Source organism: Nerophis lumbriciformis, linkage group LG28 (assembly GCF_033978685.3).
Source record: "Nerophis lumbriciformis linkage group LG28, RoL_Nlum_v2.1, whole genome shotgun sequence".
Taxonomy (NCBI): Eukaryota; Metazoa; Chordata; class Actinopteri; order Syngnathiformes; family Syngnathidae; genus Nerophis; species Nerophis lumbriciformis.
The window spans coordinates 30437276-30455274 of record NC_084575.2 but is presented as its reverse complement, the minus strand read 5'-3'; the positions used below and the strand labels follow the sequence as shown (position 1 = coordinate 30455274).

Sequence of the window (17999 nt, the reverse complement as noted above, 5' to 3'; positions counted from 1 at the left end):
AAAACTCATTTGTATACTCTAGCCTTTAAATAGCCCCCCTGTTAGACCAGTTGATCTGCCGTTTCTTTTCTTTTCTCCTCTGCTCCCCTATTCCTTGTGGAGGGGGGGGGCACAGGTCCGGTGGCCATGGATGAAGTGCTGGCTGTCCAGAGTCGGGACCCGGGGTGGACCGCTCGCCTGTGCATCGACTGGGAACATCTCTGCGCTGCTGACCCGTCTCCGCTCGGGATGGTGTCCTGCTGGCCCCACTATGGACTGGACTCTTACTATTATGTTGGATCCACTATGGACTGGACTCTCACAATATTATGTCAGACCCACTCGACATCCATTGCTTTTGGTCTCCCCTAGAGGGGGGCGGGGGGTTACCCACATATGCGGTCCTCTCCAAGGTTTCTCATAGTCATTCACATCGACGTCCCACTGGGGTGAGTTTTTCCTTGCCCTTATGTGGGCTTTGTACCGAGGATGTCGTTGTGGCTTGTGCAGCCCTTTGAGACACTTGTGATTTAGGGCTATATAAATAAACATTGATTGATTGATTGATTGATTAACATTGCTGTATGTATACTTTTGACCCAGCACATTTGCTCACATTTTCAGTAGACCCATAATAAATTCATAAAAGAACCAAACTCCATGAATGTTTTTTGTGACCAACAAGTATGTGCTCCAATCACTCTATCACTAAAAACTAAGAGTTGTAGACATGATTGGAAACTCAAGACAGCCATGATATTATGTTCTTTACAAGTGTATGTAAACTTTTGACCACGACTGTATATATCACTTGCTTTGTCTGTATTAGAAAAATGATGCATTCAAAGCCATCTTTCCCCACCTGGAGTTGAAGAGCTGCGTCTGAGCCCTCAAAGATCCTGCGAGCCAGTCCCTTGTTTTGCTGGCTCAGCACATTCAAGAAGCCGTAGTCGACATTGTTTCCAAATCCGAGGCTGAACACGGACATGCTTCCATTATTGGCAGATTGCACATTTTCCTGGATCTCCAGGGGGTCGGACTCACCTTCAGGTGGACAGATCAAAGGTGTTTGCATTCGATGCGTGCTGTAGCGGCACGTACGGAACGTTCCGCACAAACCCACTCACCCACATTCGGCATCCCGTCAGTGAGTAAAATGATCATATCCGCGCTTCTCTCTGGGATCCTCTTCTCTGCCCTGTCTGTCTGTAACATCTTCACAGCCCTCAGCACTGCGTCGTTAATGTTCGTGCCTACGTCGGACGACAGAAGATCACAAAGCTGTTTTTCACACACTTTTTTTTTTGGTGAAAACCACAGTGTTGATTTCACCTCCGTTGTCTTTTATCCCTCGGATGTAACTCTTGGCTGAATCCACATTCTCCTTTGTCGCTTTGATCAGTCTTTCCTTCCACGGATCAATTTGGTCGTCAAACACGATGATGGCAAAGCAGTCATCCTCCTTGAGGTCTTCAAGGATCTCCAGCATCGCCTCACGAGTCTAGGCAGAAAAAGACGAGGTGAACATTTAACCTGGTCCATGATCTACATTCTGTTCACATCAACCAAGCATCCACTTGATGCGGGTTTGTAGGTCTTGTTGCCTTCACTTTTGTCTTAACCTCTTAAGGCCCAAGCTGTTTGTTTACATGCTTTTTTTTGTTATTTCTCTTTGCTATTTGGGCTTATTGAACCCTAATTAGAATAAAAACTAAGAATCATCTTTTTATATGATGTACTTTAGTCCATAAGTACACAAATGTGTACTTCACATGCCAATTCTTATTTTTACACATATTTTTTGTCCAAATTACATTGTATGTTATACTCTTCTGAAACCACCAGATGGCAGTATAAGTGTCCACATAAGCGGCCATAAGACCCCAATTCAGTAGTGTACACAATTTTGGAAATAAGAGCTAAAAGGTGCTGTCCACGCATGTGGCCACTAAGCCTTTATAGGGCTCATTTTCGAAATCTTAAGAAACTGTAGAAGCCTGTCCAATACTAACTTATTGTCCACTCCGACCAATTATCGGGACACATTCACTCTTAATACATACTTGCCAACCTTGAGACCTCCGATTTCGGGAGGTGGGAGGGGGGGTTGTGGTTAATAGGGGAGGAGTATATTTACAGCTAGAATTCACCAAGTCAAGTATTTCATATATATATATATATATATATATATATATATATATATATATATATATATATATATAAGAAATACGTGACTTTCAGTGAATTCTAGCTATATATATATATATATTTTATATATATTTATTGTATTATATATGTACCGGTATATATATACATAAATATATATATATATATATATATATATATATATATATATATATATATATATACATAAATAAATATATATATACATAAATATATATATACATATATATATACATATATATATATATATATATATATATATATATATATATATATATATATATATATATATATATATATATATATATATATAAGAAATACGTGACTTTCAGTGAATTCTAGCTATATATATATATTTTATATATATTTATTGTATTATATATGTACCGGTATATATATACATAAATATATATATATATATATATATATATATATATATATATATATATATATATACATAAATAAATATATATATACATAAATATATATATACATAAATATATATATATATATATATATATATATATATATATATATATATATATATACACAGTATATATATCTATATACATAAATATATATATATATAAGCGGTAGAAAATGGATGGATGGAGATATATATATATATATATATATATATATATATATATATATATATATATATAAGAAATACGTGACTTTCAGTGAATTTTAGCTATATATATATATTTTATATATATTTATTGTATTATATATGTACCGGTATATATATATACATATATATATATATATATATATATACACATATATATATATATATATATATATATATATATATATATATACATACATATATATATATATATACATAAATATATATATACATATATATATATATATATATATATATATATATATATATATATATATATATATATACATACATAAATATATATACATACATAAATATATATATATACATAAATATATATATACATAAATATATATATATATATATATATATATATATATATATATATATATATATATACAGTATATATATATATATATATATATATATATATATATACATAAATATATATATATATAAGCGGTAGAAAATGGATGGATGGAGATATATATATATATATATATATATATAAAAATTCTGACTTTACTTCAATCAATAACGGAGCAGCATCTCCTCATCCGTGGCTCACTAGTGCAACAACAACGCCGGAAATGTGTCCCGTGAAAAACCGTTCGACCGCAACTCTCTAATAACTAAAGTCCCTTGGGTGAATAATGTAAACTCACTACACCGGTATGTTTTAGCACTTTCATGGCAAGTAAACTGACAGATAGAAGTAAGAACTTTACACTAATTTATATTAGAAATGGCAACAGCGGAGGATGAATGTCCCATAACAAGAAGATAGACCAAAAGAAGAAGCTTATTGACTACGGTGTCACCATGGACTACGCAAATTTTCAGTACCTATGGAGATCCCAAATACACATCAGCAGGTACCAGAAGGTAAGAAATGTTGGTTTTGCATAATATTGTGAAACAAAACACCAGATAGTATGTCTGCTAATGGGTGCCATTTTGCGGTGCTTATACACACACCATAGTAATATAATATATAACATATATATAACATAATGTATCTCTGACTACGGTAGCCGTAACGGGCCAACAATCCATCAAGCGGTGCGGCTTCAAAGTCGTACTAAAACATTTTGACAGATTTTTGAGTGCCGTGTGTAATGTTCTGTATTTTCAATGTAACATTTAAAGTTTTGGTGTTGTTTACTGGTGTCATATTGCAGTCTACACGTATCTCTTATGTGTGACTGCCATCTACTGGTCACACTTATCATTGCACCATAAACCAAATAAAATTGCTTCAACGTCGGTAAGCACAACCAGAATTATCTCGTACATCAGGCGCACCGGGTTATAAGGCGCACTGTTGATTTTTGAGAAAATGAAAGGATTTCAAGTGTGCCTTATAGCCCGAAAAATACGGTAAACTCTTCATAGGTCCCCTATAAATAATTTTATTCTACAAACATTCCAAAAGCCTCTTACCTGTTGCATTTTTGTTCCATACATTGAGCCGCTTCTATCAATAACAAACACTACATTTGTTGGCACCCTGGGCAGGTCGGGTGGGGCAAAGAAGTGCACAAAGTATCCATTGACGACCTTGAGGGGCAGACCAAGGCTCCAGTTGAATGACGGCACAATGCAGCGGGATGAAAGAAGAATGAAGTGAACGTCTTTGGCTGACCTGAATGTCCCCCAGGCTGGTGTCATGCTTCACATCGTACTTAATAACAAAATCTCCATCGATCAGACTCCCAGCACAACCTGGACATTGCCTCTGCTGGTCCACCGTCGGTGAGAAGGAAATGTGTGCCTGCAGGACGTATGAAGGAAACAAATCATATTAGACAGCAATGATAAGGTTGTAGTATTTTGGTACCGGTACCAGTACCAAAATGTATTTCGATACTTTTCTAAATAAAGGGGACCACAAACAACTGCATTATTGGCTTTATTTTAACGTACCCGTATTTTTCGCACTATTAGCCGCACCTAAAAACCACAAATTTACTCAAAAGCTGACAGTGCGGCTTTTAACCCGGTGCGCTTTATATATGGATTAATATTAAAATTTCATTTTCATAAAGTTTCGGTCTCGCAACTACGGTAAACAGCCGCCATCTTTTTTCCCCGTAGAAGAGGAAGTGCTTCTTCTTCTACGCAGGCAACCGCCAAGGTAAGCACCCGCCCCCATAGAACAGGAAGCGCTTCTTCTTCTACTGTAAGCAACCACCCGCCCGCGTAGAAGAAGAAAAAGGGCGCGGATATTACCGTACGTTTCATTTCCTTTGTGTGTTTACATCTGTAAAGACCACAAAATGGCTCCTACTAAGCGACAGGGATCCGGTTCATGAAAAGACGCAATCTCTCCATCCGCACACGGACTACTATTTCACAGCAACTGCCTAAAGACTTTCAAGAAAAGCTGGCTACTTTCCGTGCATATTGTAAAAACAAGATAGCTGAAAAAAAGATCCGGCCAGAGAACATTATCAACATGGACGAGGTTCCACTGACTTTTGATATTCCTGTGAACCGCACTGTGGATACAACGGGAGCACGTACGGTGAATATTCGCACCACAGGGAATGAGAAGTCATCCTTCACTGTGGTTCTAGCTTGCCATGCTAATGGCCAGAAACTTCCACCCATGGTGATATTCAAAAGGAAGACCTTGCCAAAAGAGACCTTTCCAGCCGGCGTCATCATAAAAGCTAACTCGAAAGGATGGATGGATGAAGAAAAGATGAGCGAGTGGTTAAGGTAAGTTTACGCGAAGAGGCCGGGTGGCTTTTTTCACGCAGCTCCGTCCATGTTGATATACGACTCCATGCGCGCCCACATCACGCTGGTTTTTAATATATTATTAAAGTTTGACTGACCTATCTGACTGTTTTTTTGACATTCCTTTAGCGCAGTTAGATGCGGCTTATAACACGGGGCGCCTTATAGGTGGACAAAGTTTTGAAATATGCCGTTCATTGAAGACGCGGCTTATAACCCAGGGCGCCTTATGGTGCGGAAAATACGGTATCTTAGGGTGCATTAATTATATGTTTATTATTGCAAGTTTGTCCTTAAATACAATAGTGAACATGCTAGACAACTTGTCTTTTAGTAGTAAGTAAACAAACAAAGGCTCCTAATTTAGTCTGCTGACGTATGCAGTAACATATTGTGTCATTTATCCTTCTATTATTTTGTCTACATTATGAAGGACAAACTATAAAAATGGATTATTATTCCACTTGTTCATTTACTGTTAATATCTGCTTACTTTCTCTTTTAACATGTTCTATCTACACTTCTGTTAAAATGTAATAATCACTTATTCTTCTGTTGTTTGATACTTTACATTAGTTTTGGACGATACCACTAATTTAGGTATCAATCCAATACCAAGTAGTTACAGGATCATACATTGGTCATATCCAAAGTCCTCATTTAGTCCAGTTTATAAACATAATATAAATGAAAAAAACAAAAAACGAAAGAAGATTTTGTGATGATAAAAAATATCGATGTAATCATAGTAATATGGACTAGAAACGCTCCTATGTTGAAGAGGTTCATTTAGCCTACTGATGTGTATTTATAAGTGGTTGATTTATATAGGCTAGTAAGGTAAATGTGGGGGGGGGGGGCGTGGCCTGCGGACCTGCAGCGAAGCGGGGTGTGCCAAGACCGGCTTCGAGATCAGCGGCAGGTGCGTAGATGACATAGCTGAGAGTGTTTGTCTGATCACCTGTCGCTTTGTTAAAAGGCAGCAGTCGGGAAGGAGAGGGGAGAGTTTTTTGATGGCGGATGTTGGAGAACGAGCACGAACACGAGCGAGAGCGAAAACAGACATACTGATGAGGGAAAAGGAACATTTATTGAAAAATAAATCTTTGTTCACAAGAATGAACAAGGCTGTCATGTCCATTATTGGTGGTCCAAAGAACCCTGAGAAGCGAGATCTCCACAGTAAAGTTTCAGCCATTTCTAATTACCTTGGCTGCCTCCCAGGCAGCCAAGGTAATTAGAATGGTAAGCAACAAATTCCATCGGTGGATCAAAGAGGCGATTGAAATCAGGAAGCGGGCCCCAAAGACTGTCAACAGGGACGAAGGAGCCTACCAACTATCCACCTGAGACACAGTCCTGCAGGGCCGCCCCCGGCCGTTTGGTCGACATCCAGACGATATGGGGCTCGCCGCCCTACCCCCGGCGCACACCAGGGGACACCGTGGGATGGAACAATCCATATAACACGTCACAGGTGACGTCACGCTAACATCACGTGACATTTCTAATGAAGGCTGCAGAAGCAAGGTAGCTGAAACTTGTCAGGTACAACATTTTACCCCACTAGCCTATATAAATCAACCATTTATAAATAGATACTAGAGATGCGCGGATAGGCAATTATTTCATCCGCAACCGCATGACAAAAGTCGTCAACCATCCGCATCCACCCGAATTAACATTTAATCAACACCGCACCCGCCCGCACCCGCCCGTTGTTATATATCTAATATAGACGATGCAAGGCATTAGTGAGGTTATAAAGCTTTTGCCTGTTAAAGAAAGGCGACTGATCCAATGCAGCAATCATCTGGGAGCCGCGCTGAGCGCACCTCCAAGCGCGTGGAGGTGCGATGTCCCTCGCACCCGGGCTCGCGCCCGAGGCTTCAGCGTGCACCGCGGCGCCCATCCTACTCGTCGCGGCCTAGCCCTAGCGGCTCTCGCTGCCGGCGACGGCCAGGTATGGGCCCGACGCTCCAGCGCCATCCATTTTCAGGGCTAGTTGATTCGGCAGGTGGGTTGTTACACACTCCTTAGCAGGTTCCGACTTCCATGGCCACCGTCCTGCTGTCTATATCAACCAACACCTTTTCTGGGGTCTGATGAGCGTCGGCATCGGGCGCCTTAACCCGTGTTCGGTTCATCCCGCAGCCCCAGTTCTGCTTGCCCCACCCCTTTCGTGAGCGCACTGCGCGCGGAGTGACCCCTGTTACGCGCCCCCGGCAACGGGGGTGGCGGGCAGGTAAGCTGTTACGAGCCCCCGGCCGCGGCAAAGGCGGACGAGGCGGGGTGTCGTGCGGTGGTGACCCTGGACGTGCGTCGGGCCCTTCTCGCGGATCACCTCAGCTACGGCTCCCGGTGGGGCCCTCTCGGGGGAAGGGGCCTCGGTCCCGGACCCCGGCGAGGCGTCCCTTCTCCGCTCCGCAAAAGTGTCCATCTCTTTTTTTTTTTCTTCTTCTGTTGTGGCATATGCTGCAGGTGCCTGCTCGTTTTTCGTATGTGGGTAACAACATTTAACTATGTATATATATTTCCGAATTGGTTTAACTGCCACCCGCCTGAATCTATTTAAAATATTTTAAATCAATTTTTTTTTTATTTCAACCGCCCGACCCGACCCGCGGATAAAATCTAATTTTTTATCGCGGACTCCGCGGTTGTGTCCGCAAACCGCGCATCTCTAATAGATACGCTCCTGTACTTGGTATCATTACAGTTGATGTTAGGTGTAGATCCACCCATGGCGTTTGTTTACATTCAGGAGCGGCGTCATTAACGGTGACGCCGGTGAAGCATGTTTAACTATTCCTCGTCCTGCAGGGATGATACTTGTAAAAAATTCAATTTATTTGTCGCCATGGATGCAAAGGATTATTGATTTAAAAGGAGCAAAAAACCACTACAGACTGCGGGTGGACTTTAGCCATGTCTTAAAGCAACTCTTCCTGAGGGCGTTTCCGTGTTATAGCTTCACCTTTATTGTTAGTTTTTAAGCCAGAATGCGTCCGTTCTCCCTTTTCTGTCTACACGCTGTGTCTGCTGGTAAGTACTCCGTGTGTGCCCGCTGCCGAACATGCCCCTCTGCTCGAAAGACCAACAATGACACGACGTGACAAAGGTGGTACGTTTTAGAGGCGGTACAGTACCGAATATGATTCATTAGAACCGCGGTACTATACCAATACCGGTGTACTGTACAACCCTATAAGGTTGTGGTTATTTTTAGACAAAAAAACCTGCTAGGTTGGGAAGTCACTAACATCGTGTCTCATACTAGTTTTACTGTTTTCGTTTTGGAAAATTACCAACTGTTCTGTGTCGACCGGAAGATCACGACAGGCCGTACCTTCTTGTCTGAGACGGTTTTCTCCACCAGAGGGAGCAGCTCGTTGGAGAGGAACGTTGCATGGGCATCAACGTGGTCAATGCCCTGGGGTTCGTAGATGTTTGCCACAATCTGGTACGCACACAGAGGAGGAGCCCTGGTTAATAAAGCGGTCGTTGAACCAGGATTGCAGAATTTCCACATTAAGCTATTTTAACCTGAAACTCCTGGACCACTTGTTTGGGTTTCACTCGGGTCAGAATCTCATACTGACCACGTTGCCGCTGAAGGAGCTCCTCGTAGGTCAAAACAAAAGTGACATTACTTTGTGCTGCAACGTTGACCGACACAGAGAACTTCTCCATCTTCCTCCCAGAAACCCTTCATAGAAGTAAAAAAAAAATCAGACATGATCATCCAGGAATTTAGTTGTTTTTCCCTATGCCTTGACTGACTTACTTGACCAGTCCTGCAGTCTGTCCAGAAGAAACCGCCTTCTCGTACTGTTTTTTGGCCTTCTCTTTCTCCTTCACCTCCCCGACATAAACTTGGCCATCAATTTCCCTAATGAGTCATTTTCAGGATGAGTCCTAACACTAAAGTGGTCGTAGCTCTAAAGTGGTTTAGCCTACATGCTGAAGTTGGTGATGAAGGCCGTCTTTGGGAGGTCGACTTCGAAGAAGATTTCCTTCGAGACGTTGGCTTTGTTCAGAGCCTTGGAGGTCATGACTGTGTGAGCGAAACGCGACGCCACCGTGCAGTCCACCGTCACGCTGTACACCTCCACCTGTGTCAAACAAGGCCACCATTGCCCCAATCATCACGCACATAATAAACCTCTCAATTTCACAAGTCCAAGTGCCAACAGATTTCAAGATAGCAAGAGTAACTCCCCTCTTTAAAAAAAGGAAGCAAATTGGAACCTGGCAACTACCGACCTGTTTCTATTCTCAGTTCCATTTCGAAAGTAATGGAAACATAGGTCGATAGTTACCTTGCCACTAATAAACTCATGTACAAATTCCCAATCCGGTTTCAGAACTAACCACTCCACTGACACATGCCTTCTCTATCTGAGCGACCACATCAAACATGAGGTGGACGCGGGCAGATACTGCGCCATGGTCTTGCTGGACCTTCAGAAGGCCATTGACACTGTTGACCACGCTATACTGTTGGATAAGCTCAGAGCAATCAGATTTGATAAAACCTCATCGAGCTGGATGCAATCTTACTTGGAGGGGAGGGAACAGGTGGTAGAGGTGAACGGCACCGTGTCCCCCCCCCCCTCTCAGTAAGCTGTGGAGTCCTCCAAGGCAGTATATTAGGGCCTTTACTGTTCCTAATATACATAAACGACATGTCATCAGCATGCGACTGTGAATTGTTCTTGTTTGCGCATGACTCGGCCCTATTCAGCAAGGACAAGTCACAGGTGGAGAAAATCCTCAGTGCTGAACTCTGTAGAATTTACACCTGACTCACTGACAACAAGCTATCCATACACTTGGGTAAAACGGAATCCATCCTATTTGGGTCCCACATCAACCTTAAGAAAGTCAATGACTTCACTATAAAAGTGGGTGACATTGTTATCACCAGGAAAGATGAGGTCACCTACCTAGGTCCCATTCTAGAGGCTAATCTTTCCTGTGATAATATGGCAACCAAATAATCAGAAAGGTCAACCAACGAACGAGATTTCTCTACAGAATCTCCTCTCTGGTCAACAAAAGCACCATGAAGATTCTAGCGGGAACTCTCGTTCAACCCTTTTTCGATTACGCAAGCACCTCCTGGTACCCCAGCACCTCCAAAACCCTCAAATCTAGACTCCAAACATCCCAGAACAAGCTAGTCAGATTATTTCTAGACCTCCACCCCAGATCACACCTCACTCCTACCCACTTCTCCAAAGTGGGCTGGCTCAGGGTGGAGGGCAGAGTCAAACAACTTGCACTGAGCCTGGTCTATAAAATCCGCTACACCTCTCTGATACCGAAGTACATGTCAAACTACTTCCTTAACGTAAATGACCGCCATAACCACAACACTAGGGGGAGCTCCACTAACCACGTTAAACCCAGATTCCGATCTAACAAAGGTCTTAACTCATTCTCCTATGCCACATCAATATGGAATGCGTAAAAGAAAGGGCATCTCTATCCTCCTTCAAAACCGCACTAAAAGAACACCTCCAGGCAACTACAACCCTAAACTAACACCCTCCCTTCCACATCCCACCTCCCCGGATTGTAAATAATCAAACGTAAATAATGAAATGTAGATACTTATTCTTAAACTTTCTGATCTCTCTCTCTCTCTATGTCCACTACTTGCTGTACATATCCTACCAAGTCAGTCCTACACTGTTTCAATGTGGATTTCTCTGATGATGCAATTGTTGATATCAACCAAACCTAACGTAAATGCCTGACTTAGTTCCTTTGCGTTAGTTCTTACAATAACAATGTCGCTTTAGCTTGATTAACGCGCATGTCACGGCATGTAAATGGAGCGGTTTTCGGATGCGTTTTTTAGAAGCCTTTATAGCAGTGCCTGGGCAATTGTTTTGACTCGAAGGGCCAAGTTTAGAGAGAAAAAATGTGTCTGAGGGCCGGTATATGTATTTTTTAGGAACACTAATACAAAACCTCACAATAATGTCTGATTGAATGCTAAAAACGTTATGACAGACCGCTTTAAACGGAATGGAATTTAAATTTTTTTTACTGAATGAGACACCCAGAATGTACATGAAAATAAAGAACGTGGGGATTTACAATATTAACTATGAAGGATAAAACACTGAATATTGACAACATATGAACGTCACACCCCCTCTCCATTCACATATTTACAATCAAGTGAAAGGCAACAAAAATGCAACGAAATATGAACGCGAAGGGTAAAAAATAAACCCACCTACAATCTGATACATCACTAAGCTTAAGAACTTTCCTGTAAAAATCTCCTTCCGAGTCTGTCCCTGACACCCGCATCTCTGGAAACACTCTGTGGAAACGCTCCCCACCCACACTGCTTGGTGCCTCGTCTGAGCTGCTGTGACTTAGATCACCATAGTAACTAATTAGATTACCATAGTAACTAGTATATCATGCAAAAGCGCAGATTCCAACCATTGAAATACTTTGTATAGTTCAAGACTTACGGTCATTAGAAAACATCACTGCACATCATAATGGCAGCTACACTTTTCCTCTTAAAGATCTAAAAAAAATATTTGGGAATGCATGTGGCCCCCGGGCCTTTATAGGAAGAATAGATGACTCTCCATTACCTGCACTCCACTATTTGTAGCGCACGGAAAATAAAATGACATGTTCTTGTCTCACATACGGGGCAAAAGTGAAGTTCCTCTTTAAAGCATCTTTGCAAATCCTAGTATGTAGTTTACCCAAGTTTGCATATGACGATATTAACGGGACAAATGAACACATTAAACAAAAGTGTTTACCATGAATTGATTTTTCAACTTAAACACGTTGAAAAACTTATTCGGGTGTTACCATTTAGTGGTCATTTGTACGGAATATGTACTGTACTGTGCAATCTACTAATAAAAGTTGCAATCAATCAAAAGGAGCAGTTTCTTTTGCACCTATTCTGCTGTGGAATATCAAAAAAAGTGTCGATTGTGAAAATCATCGGACTTGAACGTACAAATCCAAACATGCTTTTCTCACCGTGACGTCTGCTGTACTTCTTTTCTGTAAGAAAGACATGGGACACAATTAGAAAGACTATGACAGCTGTGTCAATGGTGCTTCCATAGTCCAAACGGGCACGTTGTTAGAAGGGATGAAAAGCGGACGTGACGTCAGCTCGTAGAGGACGTTAAAAGCAGTGCCTGTAAGGCACGCCCCCAAGACTGTGGAATACGAGATATAATGACTGATGAACACCTTCGTTCGATAATGAGGGTTGCCTCAGCTCAAAACCTGAGACCTGACATTAATGAACTAGCATCCAAGAAAAGATGGCAGGTATCTGGCTTGGGCACATCAGATTAGATCAGTGTGTCGCAAACTGAGCAGTTTAAAGTCCTGAATGGTTCATTATTTTACCGGTATTATCAAATTTATTAGCCTGTGGAAAAAGTTAGTGTTGATATTTACCTTTGAAGGCTGCAAATAGAAAAGAGGCATTCGATTTTTTGTTTAAATTGTATTTAATATGCCATTGATATTTTTGAATTATTATTATTATTATATATTATATATATAATGTATTATATATTATATATATTATATGGATGGATGGATGGATTATTATTATTTGAAACTCAATTTTGCATGTCACTATAAAGTTATATACGCCTCTCTTGTTCAATATTCAATGCAAAACTTGTTTGGGTCCCTATTAAAAGGTTAATTTGTTCAACCTTGGCCCGCGGCTTTGTTCAGTTTTAAATTTTGGCCCACTCTGTATTTGAATTTGACACCCCTGTCTTAGAGGAAGTTCATCAGTTCATGCTCAAGACTAGATAGGACAGCTCTGATATGTAGATCTCGACACTAGAGCTGTCTTATCTCGTCTTTGGATGAGAGGCAAAAGGTCTTTTAAGACAACCCAAACAGTCCGGTTATGATTGCGTCGATGCTCTTAGGAGAACTGTATTTTCCGGACTACTTTCTTCCCACGCTTTGAACCATGCGGCCTATACAAAGGTGCGGCTAATTTATCGATTTTTCTTTGCTGATGGCCATAATGTTTTGTAAACAACAAACCTACATAGTAGTGTTGCATTTTGGACCAGGGAATTCAAGTCACAAGCTCTTTACGACACTTAAAGCAGAGTAGAAAAACCACCAGAGACAGAATAGGTATTTTGTAATATATTTGCAAAGCTTTGCAGATATACATTGAGACCAGTCCAGCACAGAACATTCAATTGCGCCGCTAAGATGGTCTGTCCCCCCCCCCGACCAAACCCTCTCCCCTCTTAAGTCCCTGGCAGTCATGTCTCTCTAGCCAAAACAAATGCCCATTATCGCTCTTTCTAACATTCCAAAGCTTCAAGGTTAACACACACAGTTTACTTGCAGACAAACAGAAAGAGAACAAATGGAAAAAACACGAGCTGTTTTCAAATACGACTATGAATTAAAAGAAGTAACACTTAAATTCGGATATATGTAAATATCTGCCTCCGACAGTAGTAACGCTGACATAGAGACTAAATAGGTGTGTTATTGTTTGTGCTATGGCGTCATTTTTTGGACGAGTTTGATCCAATTATTCCTTTTCTTTGTGCCTTGAAGCGAAAGTATAAATGTCGTTTTGTCCACTAGTCGTCCATGGCGTTTCTACTCGTATGGTTTCTCCATTCATCACTCCAAGCAAAGTTTGTAAGTTTTACAAAATAATTAAAAACAATCCATACTTAATAAACTGTTACATATTTTCTTCTGTTTTGGGCCTTGAACCGAAAGTATAAATGCCATTCCGTCCATTCTACGGCAACGTTTGTAAGTTTTACAATATAACTAAAACAAATGTATACTTCCTAGTGTTTTCATGCCTATTTGTACAAACCCAGTTTCCATATGAGTTGGGAAATTGTGTTAGATGTAAATATAAACGGAATACAATGATTTGCAAATCCTTTTTCAACCCATATTCAGTTGAATGCACTACAAAGACAACATATTTGATGTTCAAACTCATAAACTTTATTTTTTTTTTGCAAATAATAATTAACTTAGAATTTCATGGCTGCAACACATGCCAAAGTAGTTGGGAAAGGGCATGTTCACCACTGTGTTACATGGCCTTTTCTTTTTAACAACACTCAGTAAACGTTTGGGAACTGAGGAGACACATTTTTGAAGCTTCTCAGGTGGAATTCTTTCCCATTCTTGCTTGATGTACAGCTTAAGTTGTTCAACAGTCCGGGGGTCTCCGTTGTGCTATTTTAGGCTTCATAATGCGCCACACATTTTCAATGGGAGACAGGTCTGGACTACAGGCAGGCCAGGCTAGTACCCGCACTCTTTTACTATGAAGCCACGTTGATGTAACACGTGGCTTGGCATTGTCTTGCTGAAATAAGCAGGGGCGTCCATGGTAACGCTTGGATGGCAACATATGTTGCTCCAAAACCTGTATGTACCTTTCAGCATTAATGGCGCCTTCACAGATGTGTAAGTTACCCATGTCTTGGGCACTAATGCACCCCCATACCATCACAGATGCTGGCTTTTCAACTTTGCGCCTATAACGATCCGGATGGTTCTTTTCCTCTTTGGTCCGGAGGACACGACGTCCACATTTTCCAAAAACAATTTGAAATGTGGACTCGTCAGACCACAGAACACTTTTCCACTTTGTATCAGTCCATCTTAGATGAGCACAGGCCCAGCGAAGCCGACGGCGTTTCTGGGTGTTGTTGATAAACGGTTTTCGCCTTGCATAGGAGAGTTTTAACTTGCACTTACAGATGTAGCGACCAACTGTAGTAACTGACAGTGGGTTTCTGAAGTGTTCCTGAGCCCATGTGGTGATATCCTTTACACACTGATGTCGCTTGTTGATGCAGTACAGCCTGAGGGATCGAAGGTCACGGGCTTAGCTGCTTACGTGCAGTGATTTCTCCAGGTTCTCTGAACCCTTTGATGATATTACGGACCGCAGATGGTGAAATCCCTACATTCCTTGCAATAGCTGGTTGAGAAAGGTTTTTCTTAAACTGTTCAACAATTTGCTCACGCATTTATTGACAAAGTAATGACCCTCACCCCATCCTGAGCATTTCATGGAATCTACTTTTATACCCAATCATGGCACCCACCTGTTCCCAATTTGATGTTCCAAATAAGTGTTTGATGAGCATTCCTCAACTTTATCAGTATTTATTGCCACCTTTCCCAACTTCTTTGTCACGTGTTGCTGGCATCAAATTCTAAAGTTAGAGATTATTTGCAAAAAAAAAAAAAATGTTTATCAGTTTGAACATCAAATATGTTGTCTTTGTAGCATATTCAACTGAATATGGGTTGAAAATGATTTGCAAATCATTGTATTCCGTTTATATTTACATCTAACACAATTTCCCAACTCATATGGAAACGGGGTTTCTACGTGCTATTGTTATATAATAAAGCTAACGTTGTTAGCATTGGCTAATATGCTAACACGTGTCTGTATTAGTATTATTAACTTACAATGGCATTTTTTTTGTATCGTTTAATTCCTTAGTAAATTCACCAAGACGTCACCGTGGAGTTATTGAGTCTGTTTAGCTAATTGGAGAGCTAACTTCCACAGCTAGTGGGTCCATGACGATGACTTCTGTTTTGTTCGATCAGTTAGTGATCAATACATAAGTTAGTGATCTTCCTACCTATTATTGTTCTCGAAGTACCGTATTTTCAGGACCATAGGGCGCACCGGATTATAAAGCGCATATTGCGGGTCTACACGTATCTCTTATGTGTGATTGCCATCTACTGGTCACACTTATCATTTTATCATGAACCAAATAAAATAGCTTCAAGGTCGATGAGCACAGGCAAAATTATTCCGTTCATTAGGCGCATCGAGTTTTGAGAAAATGGAAGGATTTTAAGTGCGCCTTACAGTCCGATAACTACGGTAATTTCACTTGGTCGAACCTTTTCTAACAGTCCACTCTACACAACATTCCATGTATCGTTCCTGCTGATATCCAATCGAATCAATATCGGCATCGAACAATACTCAAGGCTGTAGTATCGATATCATATCGCAAGTGAAAAAGTGTACAACCTCAGAAATGGCGTTATATTTTTGTCTTCAGGTTATAGTTTACCTTTTTTTTTTTTGTATATATTTGGCAAGAAATACAAAAAACTGTGCAAAATACCTGCTGGGTTCTGACAGGACCTCCTGCTTCCTAGGAAAATAAACAATTTGGGGCACAGAAATCAGAAAGGACAAGTTTCTTAAAATGATAAAACCTCAATCAATCTTGAAAACTTGCATACAAAATTTAATTAGTATCACACATGCAATAATGATAATAATAACAACAATAATGAGAACGTTACCCCAAGAGGTCCATCTTGTCCTGGGATGAGTAAATCTCCCTGACCAGAGGCCAACCAGAGGCAGACCAGTAGTCCAGCACCCGACACTCCAGACATGACCAAAGCTCAAATGAACACAGGCTGACTTCACCACTGAGGTAAGCTCTCTGGCCAGGGGGAGTGTTGGAGTACGTCAACCAGGACAGAAAGTAGACCTTCCCGTTTTTCGCCCTGAAAGAAAGTATGTGTGCTCTGGCTTTTTGGTTTGTTTGCAGGACTGCAGAATTCAGGCTTTTTTTTTTTTTTGCAACATGACCCCCGAATCAAGTGGACAGTACCAGAGAAGCAGCAATTAAAAGCTGTGATGCATGATTTTTAATCATGTACTGGTAGGGTTGTGTTTTAGGACTTTCTAGATTAAGTTATTCTTTTAAAATGTTGGGAAAATGTCCACTGTGGTGGACAACATGTCAAAGTCAAGGTCCAGGGTCATATCAGGCCGCCCACAAGCCTGCAAATAAAATGGGTCAATAAACTACTCTATATCTTTTCTCGCTAAATGTATTCGTTCTTTTCATTCCGCCAGAAAACAACCCAAATCTTTTACAAAGTAATATTATCCAATCCAACATATTATCATATATTCCAAACTTATCTTTATGTTAAAATAATAAATACTTTATCTATGATTTTCATGCAAGTTATCAAACAAATTGTACACTGTGAAAATGACAAGAATCTTCTGGCAAATTTAGTCGCCAGAATTTTATTGTAAAAAAAACAACAACAACTGGTACCCTCTTTCCATTTACAGTATTAGACCTTACAAACAAAAAACTTACATTTTACAGTAAAAATCTCCAGCATAGTTGCAAAAATGTTACTGTAAAAAAACTTTTTTTTTTTTTAAACCATTTACAGTAAAAAACAACTACCAGCTCAGTTGCTAGAATTTTACCATAAAAAGACTAGCACCGACGTTTCATTTACAGTGATAGACTGTAAAAACAAAAAACATAGGTTTTACAGTAAAAACTGGTAGCTCAGTCGCCACATTTTTACCGTAAAAAAACATGGTGCCGTTTTTTTTCCCGTTTGCGGT

The 17999-nt window shown here is 40.4% G+C and overlaps 1 protein-coding gene across 2 annotated transcripts in view; it reads right to left on the bottom strand.

Moving 5' to 3' along the window:
- The window catches only part of LOC133571048 (inter-alpha-trypsin inhibitor heavy chain H3-like), a 54062-nt gene extending 36974 nt beyond the window's left edge, over window positions 1-17088 (bottom strand). Inside the window, exons 1-12 of one of the 2 annotated variants that reach the window (XM_061924047.1) lie at window positions 16919-17086; window positions 16735-16764; window positions 12575-12598; window positions 9500-9654; window positions 9327-9431; window positions 9086-9248; window positions 8889-8999; window positions 4440-4568; window positions 4238-4354; window positions 1312-1480; window positions 1107-1232; window positions 842-1023 (exon numbers count right to left, since the gene is read on the bottom strand). In XM_061924047.1, the coding sequence (XP_061780031.1) occupies window positions 842-1023; window positions 1107-1232; window positions 1312-1480; window positions 4238-4354; window positions 4440-4568; window positions 8889-8999; window positions 9086-9248; window positions 9327-9431; window positions 9500-9654; window positions 12575-12598; window positions 16735-16764; window positions 16919-17014 (1407 nt within the window). In that variant the 5' untranslated portion in view covers window positions 17015-17086. Of the gene's footprint in view, window positions 1-841; window positions 1024-1106; window positions 1233-1311; window positions 1481-4237; window positions 4355-4439; window positions 4569-8888; window positions 9000-9085; window positions 9249-9326; window positions 9432-9499; window positions 9655-12574; window positions 12599-16734; window positions 16765-16918 lie in introns of both variants that reach the window. The other variant, XM_061924048.1, reaches the window with a different exon arrangement.
- Window positions 17089-17999: the final 911 nt, after the last annotated feature.